The sequence below is a fragment of the Myripristis murdjan genome, chromosome 14 (assembly GCF_902150065.1).
Source record: "Myripristis murdjan chromosome 14, fMyrMur1.1, whole genome shotgun sequence".
In the NCBI taxonomy this organism is placed as follows: domain Eukaryota; kingdom Metazoa; phylum Chordata; class Actinopteri; order Holocentriformes; family Holocentridae; genus Myripristis; species Myripristis murdjan.
The window spans coordinates 18,267,411-18,283,635 of record NC_043993.1 but is presented as its reverse complement, the minus strand read 5'-3'; the positions used below and the strand labels follow the sequence as shown (position 1 = coordinate 18,283,635).

The 16,225-nt window shown below is 41.9% G+C and overlaps 1 protein-coding gene across 1 annotated transcript in view; it reads left to right on the top strand.

The window, feature by feature from the left end:
* uvrag (UV radiation resistance associated gene) overlaps nucleotides 1-16,225 on the top strand; it is a 103,069-nt gene that overhangs the window by 4,657 nt on the left and 82,187 nt on the right. Inside the window, exons 2-7 of the mRNA XM_030068716.1 lie at nucleotides 44-161; nucleotides 649-683; nucleotides 2,574-2,735; nucleotides 4,691-4,765; nucleotides 4,879-4,964; nucleotides 13,507-13,612. Coding sequence (XP_029924576.1) covers nucleotides 44-161; nucleotides 649-683; nucleotides 2,574-2,735; nucleotides 4,691-4,765; nucleotides 4,879-4,964; nucleotides 13,507-13,612 — 582 coding nt within the window. The remainder of the gene's footprint in view (nucleotides 1-43; nucleotides 162-648; nucleotides 684-2,573; nucleotides 2,736-4,690; nucleotides 4,766-4,878; nucleotides 4,965-13,506; nucleotides 13,613-16,225) is intronic.

The following is a 16,225-nucleotide window of genomic DNA, read 5'->3' as shown; positions in this document are numbered from 1 at the left end:
TCACTGCATCTCCCCCTCCTCTCTCTCTCTCTCTGCTTAACAGAGACGATTGCGTCACCTCCGAAGCATTGCGGCCAGAAACATCGTCAACAAGAATGGTTCCCCGCTGCTGGACACATACTTCACCCTACACCTCTGTATAGAAGACCGCATATCTAGAGGTGAGTGTTAAACCCCCCCTACCTCCATCCCTCTGCTTCCCCCATCAGTTTCTCATGTACTAATTATCCATGTTAAAAACACACTGACACGAGGATATTTTATCATGCACATTTTTATTTCTTGGCTCTGTGTTTCACTCGTTCACCCTCAAAGGAGTAGTTTCTATCTTATATTAGCTACAACAGCTGCTGCAGCAGAAATAATCAAGGTTATCATGACATGTGGTGTGAAAACACGCATTTCTCAGATTGTCAGGACACAGCTTGTGATGCTTAAATAATTGAGTATATTTCACAGTGTTCACACAAAAATGGAAGAGGTTAGGGAGCATAAATATATTTATGTAGTGGCCATAACACTTGACACACTCAATCACTGGCTCAATCAAAAAAATGTTGTTTTCCCATGAAGGATCTTGATGTGTTTGTGCATGTGCACATGTGTTTTCTCTTCTGTTTTAACCAGCTCTCCTCCATGTCTTTTCAGATTTTTACAAGAGTGAAGTCATACGAGACTCACTGGTGAGTGAAAAATATTTGAACTCTTCAGATCTAGCTCTCTGGGATAGGATCAGGATATTGTCATTGCCTCCAGCCCTTTGTTGGAGTGTGTGTGTGTGTGTGTGTCTGTGTGCATGCGTGCGTACAGCAGAAGTGCTAGCCCAGCAGTGACTACAACTCTGAAAGTGCAACGGTCATTATTTGTAGCGCCAAGCAGAAGGAAGACAAGCTTCCTGTATTTCACCCATTCAGTGACTAGTAACCAAACCAGTGCCCTCCCTGTCCACCAGACACTTTTAGCCATTTTGTTTTTGCCTGTTTTGTTTAATCAAAACCTTTTATAAAAGTGATTTTCAAACTTTAAATTGCAATGTGTAATGGCCGCATGTGCTGGGTAGCATGCTACGGGAAAGTTGGCCTTACATTAGCATGAATATATATCCAACTCCGATACATGGTTCCTCTTTGTGTTTAAACTTTAGAAATTCAGTCTATTGTTTGTATGGTCATGGTGTGATTTTGCCAGTTCCTATTCTTATTGGCATGCTGGGGTCATCCTCCTCCCTTTTGGCACGTCTCGCTTTCCTAGCATTGTGCTAGCCGCTGTTGCTCTGCATGAAGGTCTGCACTATGACAGCAGCCAGGGATAGCAGACCATTACTACCAGCATAAATGCCGAGTCATGAGCTGACCTAAGCTCTTTTACCAGCATACCGTTCATTACCCTCCCTCATGGCACACTGAATGTATAATGCACTGCAGAACACAGTTGTGACTTCTCTTGTCTCTCAGTCCTGCTCCCCCCTGTTGATTTTAATGTCCTAATTGACCTTTGCTCTCCAGCGTTCAGTGCCTTTCCCAATATCATTTGTTGATGGAGACATTTCCTGATGGCCTTCCTGTTTTTGTTCTAAACGCTTTCCCCCTCTGCTTCCTGCAGTGACTCTCACTAGTTCTGTTTTCCCTCTCTTGTTGCCCCACACCAACCCTTCCAGCCTTTGGATTTTTCTTCTGCTTTTGACATTCCTTTCCTGCCTGACATTAAAAGTGACCTGCAGATCAAGTGATAGCATTTCTTTCTTCTGGAGGGAAATGGTACATTACTGAATGATGGGAATGGCTACTTTGGAGGATTAATGCTAGCAGCCAGGCAGTTCAGGGACGGAGAACACAGTAGAGATCGGTCTTGAAAAGTTAGTGTGTAGTGTATGAATAGAATGGTAGGTACATCAAAGGTTCACTCACTGTTGGGCCGAACAACTGATGGAAAAACTATCAAAATTGCAACACTGACTACTGCAAATTATAAATTACAGAAGGCCAAGTCTTTTATCACAGGCAAAGGTCTTTGTAAAGTTTCCTGAGCAAGTTATTCTGCTGCTGTGCACGATCCCTGGTCTACAAATCAAGTCGCATATTTGGGAAAGTATTTGATTGACTTTAAACATTAGAAAAACCCTTAGCATGAGGAACTGACTTTTTTCAAGAGGTGAAAAAGAAATTGTCTTGAAAATGCTTTGTCCACATGCACTGCTGTTCATGGCAACTATCAAGCAAAAGCAGTATCATTTTCTGTGAATGTGCAGCCCTGTGCAGCCCTGTGCAGCCCTGTGCAGCCCTGCACCCTCTAGACTTGATGTGGGGCTTGTAAATGTTTGATATAAACAAGTGAACGACCAGGTCCATGTTTAAAGGGGTTTTCTGAGTGAGAAGAAAGCTGAATTCCTTCATGTAACTAAATGTATTATTATGAGACTGTTGCAAAAGTTCATCTGTGAAAATTAAAAAAAAATTGTTAAGGGTCTGACTAGTTGTTGTGGCACATATTTATGTAGTGTTACCATGACCTTCAAATTTATATACAGTCAGTGCTAATTTTTTCCTGTGTGTGTGTGTGTGTGTGTGTGCCAGAATCCCACTTGGCGGAGTCTAGACTTTGGAATGCTGCCGGACCTTCTTGACACGTCAGTGTCCTGCTTTGTGGTTCGGATCTGGGGAGGACAGAAGGAACAGTACCAGCTCCTCATAGAATGGAAGGTCAATCTGGATGGCCTCAGATACACGGGGCAGCAGGTCAGCACACAAGCATATGAAAATGATCCTTTTAAATTTTCAGTTGGCACTTGCTCTGTGAATTAAAGCCTTCAGATGAACAATTAATTATCAGGTATGATAGACGGTAGAAATACAGAAGATTAAAACAGGAGCAAATACAACAAATATCCAAAAAGTAAAAACATATTTATTTAATGGCCTGTCTATAACAATAATGTATTCATAGTGCACTTTCCAAAAATGCAGTTATAAAACCCAAAGGAGTTCAAAAGAAAGATAAAATAAACAAATAAATCAATGAAAACAATTTAAAAAATGTAAAAGCAAGACAAGAACATAAATCTGTACACCATTTCCAGTTGTAGATATGTACATTTTGCCAGACCATTTTTTCACAGTCAGAGTCCTATCTGTACCCAGCAGGTAATGGATGCTTAACACTGTAGGTCTCTGATACCAAGGACATGATGAATTTTACATTTCCCCTAGTTGCACGAGCAGAAGAATTTTTAGAATAAACAGGAGAAGAACTGGTTTGTTCTGATAGCTGAAGAGAGAAAGAAAAGAGCACTACCTACAGACACAGTAGTGGCCATACTTTGATTGCCAAGTGATTGCCAAAAGCCATTCAACAGTAGCCACTCATGACCAAAAATGTTGCCTTAAAAAAAAAAAAAAAATGGAGGAGGCATCAGGAGTCTCCATACCACACTCTGGCTCATGGGGGGTTAAAAAAAAAGTCTGACTCATTCCCAGCATCCAAAAATAAATAAATAAATAAATAAACAGTAAAATCTTAAAAAGATTTTTTTAAACATTTAGAGCCTGTCAATAAAGTGAATTCAAAATAGTGGAAATATAGACTTGTGTTGTGTGTTTAGTCACTGACCCGGCAGCCAATTCCTGCAGTCTGGAGCTGTGCCACAGGATTATACTAGTCAGTGCTAGTTTATATAAAAGTGCATGTAATGTGTTATAAAATCACAAAATAAATTTAATACCGATCAATTTTTTAGGATTTGTAAGATGGAAAAACATTATCTGAAACATTTCCTGTGCTATCTTTTCATGACAGTGGCAGCGTGATCATCAAGAGGCAAATTTAAGACTTTTAACTTTTCACTGTTCTTTCTGTACTATGAACCTTTGTCACAGTGTGCAGCAGGACAGAGTGTGAATGTGTGCACATCATGTCATGGTTTCAAAAATAAACACACATTAAGCCAAGGAATGGGATTCATGAGACTTTGTCCAAGGAATGTTTATATAGGAGGACATTTATGTTGTCAAGTTAATACTGAATTGTGCAATTGTCTAATTGTGTAACTGTCTTGTGTAACTGTTAGATGACAGTGGTGTAACTGAAACCGATAAATACATGAGGTACAATTTTTCTGCTTCCATGGAGGCTCACTTTTGAAATAAGTGTGTCTGTAACACCTATGTGCTATCCTCCAGGATTTATTGCTACAACTCTTTTGAGTAATTGTGTTTCCTAATTCCTAATCAGTTCAGCACCATAGTAATTTTGATACATTCTCTCCTTGGGATCATTTCATTTGACTTAAATTATGGTGACACTAACCTCATTTTGCTTTGGACCCCATGACAATATCCATGTATTCCTGTGAGCCCCAGGATCTCCCTTTGAAATCTACAGTAGAAAGTAATTTTCTGCTAAGCATGGTGCATAATATCTAATCATAAAAAAAATTAAAAGTTAAAGTTCACTACTCTGAAAAGGTTAAATTAGCTGTAAAAATTCTCACACAATTAAAAATGAAAAGGCAAAAACAAAATATATGGTATTAAAATGAATGCGCGGTGCCAGGACTCTACAGAGACCGTGCTTGTTTTCAAAGCTCATACGCAGATGGGACAGTCTCACACAGACCCAGATGCTTGCTCTCCTTTGTTCTCTCTGTCTTTCTGAAGCTCCACAATGAAACTCCAGTGCTATGCTTTGCCCACAGATTCGCTCCAGGAGTCCAAATGAGATCATATTTGGACTGAATGATGGCTACTATGCAGCTGACTTTGATCATAAGGTACTGCCTTTGTCAATTTTCCAGGCCCTTCTCTCGATAATGGAATACCAAATACTAATCACATTAGCTTTATTCGGACTGTGAATTGAAAAGCTGAAATGTGGCTGTTGCAGGACCAGTCAGAAAGAAAGAAGAACAGTCTGCTTCAGGTTGACCAGAGTTCAGTCAGGAACTCCTACAGTGTCTTCTCTTTGCTCAGGTAAGACCACTGACAAACTGCAGTACTAAAACTCTAGGGATGTCATAAGGTTTTGACTTTGCTCAGATTTATTGCATATGCAGAGAGCATCTGTCTGCATTTCCTTGTCTTTGCACTGTTTGCTTTTTAGAATTTGTTTTTACAAATATGTTCTCTTCCACGGGACTATTCTATCAAAGGTCATGAATTTCATCTGCTGAGATGGGATGTATGTTTTTCCTTGTTTTTCAGTATATTTAACTTTTTGACAGTTAACTAACCTTCATTCTAATAGATTTTCCTGCCTTTCCATATTCCTGGTCATATGATCAGGCTTCCCAGTGCTGCCTCTGTAACTGAAATGCTGCAGTTTTCTGTAGTTCCAGTGAATCCCAGGTCATCCACCAGATGGCGCCACAGGAAAACCAACACCTACACCAGTTATCAGGGAATCTGTGTCGGCCTCCAGTTTTATTTAGGGCTGCCAAGAATAAGTCTACTTTGCATTTCTTGGACATGAAAGGGCACACATGGGGGACATTTTAATCCAGTTAATCAAATAAAGGCACTTTGTCATCATTGGTCAGCTTCAGAGTTGGAATAATAAATTCTGTTCAAATGAATAGGCTTGATGATGCTAAGAGTAACTTCTAATTCAAATTCATATCACTGAGTAAATCACTAATTGAGAGGAGAACCTTGCTTTAGAAACTAAGATCTTCAGATGACATTTAGTCTTTGCTGGAATCTGTTGACAAACATAGACCAGTTTGTTCTATATTTGAATGCGGGAGAATGTAAACACTACTTACACGATCACCAGGGCTTTCCCAAAGGGAAATACACAAGTAACCATAGCCTTATCACATAACATTTTAATTACACATGATTATGGCTAAATAAATCTCTAACTGGGAGGTTCAGGGTTGAGACTCCTATGATAGGATGAGGATCCTGTCATTAGAAGCATTACGACGGCCTCTACTACTGTTTTCTTTCCATAGGAATCAACAAGGTGGGGGGAAATCTATTCCTGATGTGCATCTCAGTTCTTTGCTGTGTCAAGAAAATGAAGCTAGGTCGAACTTTAACAACGCTCCCTCATCCAGCAACGGTTACGGTTTAGTTTATGGGAGAGGAGACCATTGCCTCCCTGCAGCTCACAGGAGGGATAGCCCAGGTTGAATCATACAGCTTTTATGACCCCTCTTCTGACTTCTTCCATTATTGCAGCCCTCTCCCCCATCCTGCTCTTCTATCCACACCCCAACGGGACTCTGTGGAATTTATAAGGCGGTGCCATTGATCCCCCCTCTTCCCCTCAGGTTCCTCTGCCTTCAGCTCTCTGTCTCTGTCTCTGTCTCTTTTTCTCTCTTCTCTATGCTGTGCCTTGGCTCAGCGCACTCATATGTTCATGGTTTATGATCATGTACTGTAGAATGATTCATCAGATACTGTAGGCTCCAACAGGGATTATCCTCCCACCCCCTGTGGTACGTGACCATATATAACATTGAGTCTCTGACCTGCAGAGCTCTAACATTTTCTAAGTGCATTAACTTCTGAAGCACTCAAGTGGAGAGCGGCTTGCAGAACTACCGTGCATAGAGAGGAAGTCTCTGGTTTTGTTATTAGCTCACCTGCCTGGGTTGCATGCACTGATAAATGATCTATAGCATCCCCATTTATATGTGTCTGGCACTTCAGTGTGCTTTGACTTTTCCATCATTTGGTGTTGTGCAAATAGTTTCTCCCTTGGTCAAATCTTATTGTACCTCTTCCAGAGAATGTGGAGTAGACTTCTCTCTCACCAGGAACAGTGACGCGTGGCCACAGAGGACATCCGCAGTCCCAGATATTCTCGCCCAGTTCTCTCACTCTGCCTTGGCCCAGTACACAGCCTCTTCCTCAGTACCGTGCTATAACAGGAATGGATGGGAGCTCCCACTCTAAGAACACTTTGGGATCTTGATTAATGACGGCAATTTGTCAGCAAATGCACTGTCTGCTTTTCTGCCTGGCTCGGGTTGAAAGACCCCTAGACTGTGAGAGGAACACGGTTATGTGGGCTTGCAAATATGAGCAAGCTTGGATAGAGAGATGAAGAGAGAGAATACAGATCATCAATCAGCCAACTCTTGCCTCTCCCAGAGAGATCTCCAGGCTTGGATGGAGGTTGACCCACATTCTATATGGAGCTTGGTCTCTGGGGAGGGAGACAGTGACAATAGTAATCCAGCTTTGTATTTTACTTTATTTTTTTAGGTACTATTGATCCAGGATCAGATGTTCTTCAAACTCCCAAGTGCACTGTTCTCTTTTACCAGGCAAAGCCTTGATTAAGTGTAAGGAGCAAGAGGGGAAGGAAGACTTGATAGGATTAGTGGTAGCCTCGGCTTGCTGTCAGCAGTCTGACTGACTGACTACTTGATTGGATATGGACAAAATGGAGAAGTAGGAAGATGAGCGATTTGCTGTTAAGTTGCAGACTTGGCTATGAGTCTCAGTCTGCTTCTAGCTTATATTGGTTGTTGTTTTTTTTTTCATTTTTGACAGCCTAATATGTTCTTGAATGTAATTCAAGTGCTCTTTAAGTGGATGTACTTGAGTGACTCAGAGATCCTTGCTCATAGCTGGCTCAAACAAAAAGGAATTTTATGCTTAGTTTTTGACACTGAATAATGTCTATAATGGCAAAAATGAGTTAGATGCTGGCTGATTAAGGTTCAGGTCCATTGTAACTGTGACCTGTGTTGGATAAACTCATAACATCATTTTGAGGACACGACTTCCACAGTTTTGAACTGTGACTCTTCGGCTTTACCCTGGGTCAAAGGCGGAATGAGTAGGATTTGTCATTGTGATTTGTAAACACAACATTGACAGTTGGCCCTTCCTCCCTGGCTACGCTAACTGCTGGCCAGCATCTACCTGTCCAGCAGAAAACAGGCCAACACCGTGTCACTCTTCATCTTCATCCTCTCCTACAGCGCTTGCCAGTGGGTAAAAGCCAACCCCATATTCACTCTCAACGTAGTATGAGCTTTGTCTGCTTGATGTTTCGCCTCGCTATGTCCTAGCGTGGACATAGCTTCCTATTGGATGTTGTGCTATCAATCTGACACTGAACACTGTTATTGGCTGGGAGCTACACACCCACTCCCCAAAGGCTGAAGCCCAGAAGAGTCCCAAGCTCAGCAAAACAAGAAAATACAGGCAGAGAGCAGGGTCTCTGAAGATACACACTCTGCCACACACTTCTCGTGGGTCATGGGATGATCAAGTCTATACATTGTTTTTTCTGCCCTTTCTTTACTTGTGTGTGTCATTAGAAGTAGTACTCTGTGATGGTGCAGCTCTGTGTTGGTCTCTTATGCCCCAGGGGTTGTGGAAGTGATAAGCAGCCCCTAAGGTATATTCGCGTGCTGTTTGGACCCTGGGGCCAAAGTTATCCACCACGTGATATTGTTGTGGTCCAGCATCAGACAGACCAGTTTAAACGGCCAGCTGGAGCTAAGTCTTGAGCTGACCCCAGCTTCTCAACCAGCGGCAACCAGACTACAGAAAACAAACTATTTGCCAAAGCTTTAAATCACCATGGAGATATGGATGTGGATGTTCTTGTTTTCATTTCATACCTCTGGAGTAGACTCGGGCAATATCAAAGCAATCCCATATTGAGCATTTGAAGAGGTGGTCCAGGGGTTGTTTTTGAAGATTTGTGGCTATAACACCCCCTCTAAGACCAACCACAGTATTTGGTCTTCCTTTTCCCCCAAATAAAGTTGGTACTTTTTTTCATTTTACACACACATTTCACTTTATGAAATTAGATAAAAAGTATTCAGACACTGGTCTGCCAAATTAGATTCTCACAAGACTAAAACCTCAGACCTTTCATTTTTTCCAGCCTGATCCTTCCTTTGATCATTCAGTCTGTCTCTGTCAGTCCCTCAGTCTTGCTTTCTCTTTCACTGTCTCTCATTCTGCCTACTATGTTACAACATCTTTGGTGCATGCCTAGCAGCGCTGTCTCTTGTTATCTCAGGTTGTTGATCTAGGGTTCATTCCTCCCACATCTGAAATCCTTTTTTGGTCTCACTTCTAAGCCTGTGCCTCACTTTGTATTGACCTTCTTAAACAAAGACAGTAGGCTGTAACTTTCTAATAGAAATTTATGGGACATTGTTGTATGAAAAAACAGTGTTTTGCAGCTAAGCCTCTTTATTGTTTATTGTTTGGCTCATTACACCAGGCAGCTTAAGTAACCATGAGGAACAGTTTGAGAATTTTTAGTGTGAGGCAAGGGCAGGGGGCTTTCTCTTGTGACTAGGGAGGCAAACCTCTATAATCATGTGCAGAGTGCGCAACCTTTTTGTGACCCTTCTGAGACAAAAAAATAATCTTTTCTTAAAATCTCTCTGGCTTCCCACCATCTCTGCTGTAGTTGTCGTGTAAACATGGCTTATGGCATCTCAGCGGAACCCCACAAGAGCATCAGCCTGAAGGAGGAAAAGTGCATAGGCTCGCCAAAAAAACAGCAGCCCGGTAATCTTATCTTCCGTTCCATGTGCAGAGGGAGACAATGGTGAAGTGAGGTGAATAGCAAGTGGGTAAATGTGTTGACATTCCTCACCAATGAGACACAGGCAGAATTTAAAGGTGTTGTTTGTTGTGATTTTTCTTCCATAGTGTCTCCAGGTTTTCTGTGTTGTTGGTTGTTTTGTCTTTGATGGAGGCATATTATTGGGACATTATCCCTCATTTGTTGTCAGAAAATGTCTCAGAGCTTGTTTTGAGTAGGCTAATTGGCTGCCCTGTTCACGCTGTTGTGTATGAAAAATGGTCTCTGAAAATGAATTCAATGCAGTCATTACTTCTTGGGCTTGTTTCCACTAACCTAGGCTTGTTTGACAAGTGCATTGGCCATGCTTGCATGTGATGAACAGCTGAAAACCTGGTCAGGCCAACACATTGTTCAGTACATCCTGAATACCTTCCTTTTCCAACCTTAGCTGAATTGAGTAAAGCATTGTGACCATTGCATTTGTCTGCAGAATGTGGGCCAATTGATGCCCAAGCTGTGATGTGTGATGTCTTTTGTACCAAGTTTCCTACACCTGAGGTATGCAGAATCAACCCGCCTGTGACTATCACTGTGGCCTGACATTGAAATGTTTGTGTCTGACTGTCCAACCTATATCTGTAGATAGAGGGAAACAGAGGTGGTGAGCACCCAAGAAAGCTAAACAAGTTCTCCAGTCTCTTTTTTACATGATAAAAGATCATCTCAGAAACAAAATCCATCATATCACTTGGCCAAGGAAATGTATTTATTCCCTTCCTCTTTTCCTGCTTGCCATCTGTTTTCCTATACAATACCAGCTACTCTGACCTTTTCACTCCATTCCTTTTAGTATATAAAAAAAAAAATCCCTCAAAAAGTTTCCATAACTGGGTCAAAGCGGTCTCTCAGAACAAAAAGCTTAGCAGTGATACTAGGAGATAATTGTAAGAATGCATGCAAACAACAAAGGAAGAAAGAAAGAAAAGTTTCATGCCACCATGGATACAGAATTCTGCTCTCTCATTGCTATGTGAATTGGCATCCCTCCTTCAAACCCCCTGAATCAACCACGTCGGCTATATAAGGCCATGAAATGTGGTTGATTTGATGTGCTCCTCTGTGCTTCTCCCAGAGGGACAGTGGATTTGCTCTCTGGTCTCTTCTTCAGACCCCAGGTCTTTTTCTCGCTTATCTCTGTAAACCAGATGACACATCTGCCTTTGCTGATGCCTGTGCAGCACTGATTGTGCGATTGCAGATGCTGGACCGCGCTACAGCATATAAACTATGGTAAATATTTATTTTAAGGTCATCAGTGAGGTAAATGAACAGAAAACAAAAGATGGGGAAGCTGCCAAGTCTGTTGCCCTCCAGCTCCACTGGAAGGAGTTTTTAAAAAGCTAGAAGTGGTATAAGTTCAACAAATAAGACCGTTTGTTTAATTTTTTTTTCTCCAAATCACATAAAATTTACTCTGTGATTTTATTACACCTATAAGTCTCCCTTTAATGACTGTTTTCTGTAAGTTTCAAAAGCACTTTTATTTGTATTTTATCTGACACCCCTGCATGATCTAGTGCCACAGTCAAAGGAACACGTGTTATTGTTTTTTTTTTTATGTTTATCGACTGAACATCAAGGGCTCAGTGCTTGTGAAGCAGAGGCAACACTCAGTCATAACTTCCTGCCAGTCCCCCGTGGTTTAGTTGTCAGTTACTTCTCGTGCCTTGGAAAAGGAAAGTTGTCATGGCTTGTGAGAATGTGTTCCCTGGACGGTTGCCCAGCGGTCGTACCACTGGCCCAGTGAAATTGTATGGAGGTAGGCCTTCTCCTCCTCCTTTCTACCTCTGATCCATGGGTTGTGATAGGGCCTTATGGGCAGGCCCTGGGCCCAGACTCATGGAGTGATAAGGGGGCAGACATGCGTGAAAAGGGGAGAGGAGATAACTACTCTCACCTAGGGGAAGAGGCCATATCAGATTCCACCATTGCAATCACCTAAACAGATGAAGCTGTCAAAACAGCTTTGCCCTGATGTTCCAAAGGACTATCATCAATGGCTATCGCTGTCACCTCAGACAGACTAAAAATATGAGCTGAAAAAATATGGAATGATGTTGTAGGTCTGCTACCCCAAACTCTACTTACATTGTCATCCAAGTGATTTATACATGGGTTGGTTGCCAGCCAGATGTAGTAATATCCTGAGGTGACCATATGAGTTTCATAACAAAAATCCCTTAGGAAACATCTTAGGATTTGTAAAATTACCCCACCAAGTTGGAAGCCTGTTAAATAGAGCCTCACACACTAAACCCCCTCAAGAGGCAGTTTCTAGAAGGCTCAAAGCAAGTGCATACCTCAGCCAAAACCCTTTTTACAGGAGTGGAATTCAAAGTGTATGATGACCCAAGCCACAGTCCTGTTGTTCTGTACCATAATCACATTCTTCATTTTCTGTGTCTTATGAACACCCCCTCAAATAGGTCAGTTGTTTCATCACAAACTGGAAATGAGACGTTTTCAACCAATTTGAGGAAAGAACGCAACAGTAGAGAAGAGGTATATTACTGCTGTGGTTTACCAGCCTGCCTAAAGTATGTTTCCTATGTGTGGCTTTGTATATACTGGTGTCTCAGTTGGGGCATCAAAATAACTTGCACCTCTGCACCTCAGAGCAGCACCTCAGTGGAGTTTTATGAATAAACAAACTGGTCGCGGATACTGATTGTCCAGTAGAAATACATAGAAGCTGAGAGGAGGAAACCACTAGCCCTCAGAGGTGGTAAAAAGTGCATTATGTTTCAACACCTTTTATTACATCTAAACATTGTTGAATTCTCTGACTAATATCTTTCACTTACTTGGCAGTATTAAGTTCTTTAGAGCATGTTGGTGAGAAATCATGGTGACAGGGAAAGTGCTACCATGAAGAGCGAGAGTTCAGCCATTCCTCATCCCTAAAGCCAGAGAAAGAAAAGCCGATCACTACATCCAACTCTCATGTCATATAAATAACGTTGATACTTTTGGCAAGAAGTGGATGAGCTCAAGCTGTTCAGACAATATGATTACTAATTGCCAGTTTCCCCTTGTGTCTTTCCACTATAGCCTCCCTATCATGTGGGATTGTTGTCTGTTGATGGTTTGTTTGAGTCCCTTGGGCTGTGTTGTGGCTAGTTTCTTCTGTCTTTTCTATGGGCTGGAGAGTTGAAGAAAACACACTTGGAAGTTTATCACCCTTAGTGATTGATGGCCTAAATAATACTCAGACTTGTCATTTCAGGAATGGTGTTGACGTGACTTACTTCAGAAGGGGACAATAACATGAGTCCTGTAGGACAACACAAACATTTGGAAATAGGTCTCCGCCTTTGTGGCCTGAATTCATTAGCTGGTCTTTTGAAGTGTCTATGCACTTTCTGGTATTGATAAGTTGAAGTCCTTCGGGTAAAATTTGGCCTCATTTTGTGGTGAGATTATTGGAAGATAATAATGATTAAAATTCTGTTGGGCCTTCTGCGGTCTATGGTATTTGAGAACTTGATCCGTCTCGTAGGTCTTAAGGAACACATCTAAAAGTAGTCCTAATGAACCTTAGGGTTTTTCCATTGAAAATGCTCTCAGTATCCTTTTTGTCCATTGTTTAATATCAAAACTGTTCATTAACTTTGAGAATTATAAAGACAGAGTAGAACAATACCGGTTTAACCTCAGAGAAAGAAATAAGGAGTCATAGCAAACAGACAGCACAATGAGTCTCCACATGGGGAGTGTAATAATTCACACGCTGCCCTCCAAACAGTTACTGTAAACATGCAAGATAAATAAAATGAATGGCTGTTGTAGTCATAAACACCGATGTTTCATTTTTGCTTAGCTAATCCCGTGGCCTCTTTGCAAACCCAGTTTCAGCATTTGGTTGCTCTTGTGGTCCTCTCTGTGGTCAGAAACAATGTTCTGGATGGTTACTTTGTGTTCCCCTTTTTCTTGTAGGCTTCACACAGCCCAGAGAGCCATCAAGCAGACCCAAGTGACAGTGCAGAGGATTGGGAAGGAGATTGAGGAAAAACTGAGGACGACGGCGACCTGCACGGAACGGGTGAGCACCGTCACCCATCAAAGGCGAATTTGAACTCAGCAGCTTATCTCTAAATCACCATCAATGTTTTGGCAGCTTATTTGATTATTTTCATGAGTAGTCAATCTTTTTGTTCCATCAGTTGTTTCTGCTATAGTGAAAATATATGAAGATGAAATGAGGGGTAGAGTTCACATTTTGGTGTTTTTGGAGAACATCAGTTTCCACCAGAGGTCTTTATAGCTGTAGTCAGCTATAAAGGACTCTTTGGCAATATCCGCTAATACAGTATCTAAGATAGATGGTATTATGCTAAATACTTACCAGGATTATATAGTTTGTATCACTCAGATCCCCAGAGGTAATTGTAATGTAATATGAGATGTAATTCTGCCCTATGGTTAGCTATTATATACAATATTTTTGTTTTGGCAATTTATCTGAGAAGAAGCACAGAATGAACTAGATCCCCAGCTACCAATGGTAATACTTCGACCCAAATCCACTGTTTGTGTTTCCACCTCCTGTCATATCCTCAACAAGGATCCCAAGCAAAAGCAAGAAAGCATATTTAACATTTTTGGAATTGGCAGCCGCACAGCTGTGAAAATGGAGTGCTAATCCCAGGTTTGACATTGTGTTTATTGTAAACATTCACTTCAAAAGCATCCCTTCTCTCCAGTTCTTATAAAAGCCCTGAGGCAGTGACACCTTGGTCTTTTCATCCTCCAGGTAGACTAGCCTATGGTAAAAGCATTTTTGGTTTTAGGATTACATGCCTTTTAGCAGTTAGTACACCCAGGCTTAAATGCTTTCCTGGCCCAGCTGCTTACATGGGGTATTTTGTTTGTGTTAATGTGTGGTGGACCAGGTTTTAGAGTGTGTATGTTGTGCATTAGCATGTGCTGTTTTTGCAGACAGCCAAGTTGAGGGTCTTGAGTGTGTTAAAAATTTGTGAGTGCCTCTTGTTGTTCTCTGCTCCACCTCCTCCTCAGATGCAGCTGTTGCTCTCAATCAGCTTTTGATATGGCTCATCTTTGTTCTTCTCCTCAGACTTCCACTCTACCTATCAAAGCAGCTTCATTAAAGCCTCATGTAGCCTTCACACAAAAACATCCAAGCTCAACACTTTTGCCACAAAGGGTCTTCTTGTGTCTAATATTTCCTCTTCAGTGAAACATTCCTTTGGCCTTTTCAGAGTTCACATCAGCTAATAAATCACATAATCCATGTCCTCTGCCTTCCTGTTCCAGCGTAGATACTTTGAGGAGGCTTGAAGTGAGTGGAGCATTGTGTTGCTTCTATAAGGGATCTGAGAGCTCTGTACTATCCTTATGTGCGCTTCACAGCCAGCGTGGATCAAAGCTGGACAGAGGGGAGGCCACCAACCCAGCGCCTGGCCCTTTCACCCTCTCACCCACACTCTGCCATTAATCTACTGGGTTACAACGTGGTCCCCCCCACGCCTGCTGCTTATTTACTCAGCTGACCCGCTTCTGTTTGATGTTCACCAGAAGTCAGACGGGCTATGGCGGTGGGGTTACAGTCTCTCACACACAAACACACGCTCACAAAAAGGCCGTGACCTACCTGTCAACTCTGGTGCTTGGTGAAAGTGTAGGAGGCTCATGGTTCGTGCCAAAGCCTGTGGTGGTTAACATGTGAGCATCAGGGTCCGACACATTGGAGAGATGGAGGCTCTATCAGTCCTCTCCCTACCCGTTGATTGATACCTCCTCTGTTTTCCCCACGAAGCCCTCAGAAGACTTCAAGAAGAAGCATATCTGTGTTTCCTCTGATCCAGGGTACGATCGCTATCTAGGCGGGCGTGTGTATGTCTGTGATGACACAGGCCCAACTCACAAAATAAAGCAGGAGTAACAAGGATAAACCTGTTATCACACCTGGCCCGCTCCCTTTCAACTCTTCGTTTCACCATCTCTCTATCTCTAGACTATTACACCTCCAGTTCGCTTTCCATCCCTCCTTGCATATTTTTGAATTGCCCTATCTTCTCTCCCCAAGGTATCATTTTTCACTGTATATTTCTCTTCATTTCCTGTATATCCATGTTATCTTTTCCAAATTGATCTCAACCCATGAACTCCCAGCAGTTCTTCATTAGCTGGTTGGTGTCAGGCTCCTTCTCCCTAATATAGATGTAGGGCTTAACAAAGGGACACCCCGTGAAGAGAGCTGATGTTGACAAATGAGCTTCGCTCTGATGTTGCTACATGTGGTGAGAGAGACAGCAGCTACAGCCATAGATAGATGAAGACACTGATGGAGACTCATCTGGTGTTGATGAACTGTTTTGTGGGCTCCCACATGGGTGTGCCTTTGAGGGATTATGTGTTGCTGTGTTGCTTTGTTTTGTGTGTTGGGTGTCTTAGTTATCCTTTCACCCCAAATGTACTAGTAAAATCAACAATTCTTGTATTTTTTTTTTTTTTTAGCCTTTTTTCTTTTTAAAGTTACACTAAGCGATTCCCATCAGGTAAAGAGCTAAAACTCTGTTTGTACTTTAATTATTTTGTTTCTGACCTCCAATTCGAAAATGTGGTGAAGCTGCAGACTTTAAGCCGCAATGTAAGCTACTTTGATTGAACAGTCTCTGGCACAACTGATCTGAGA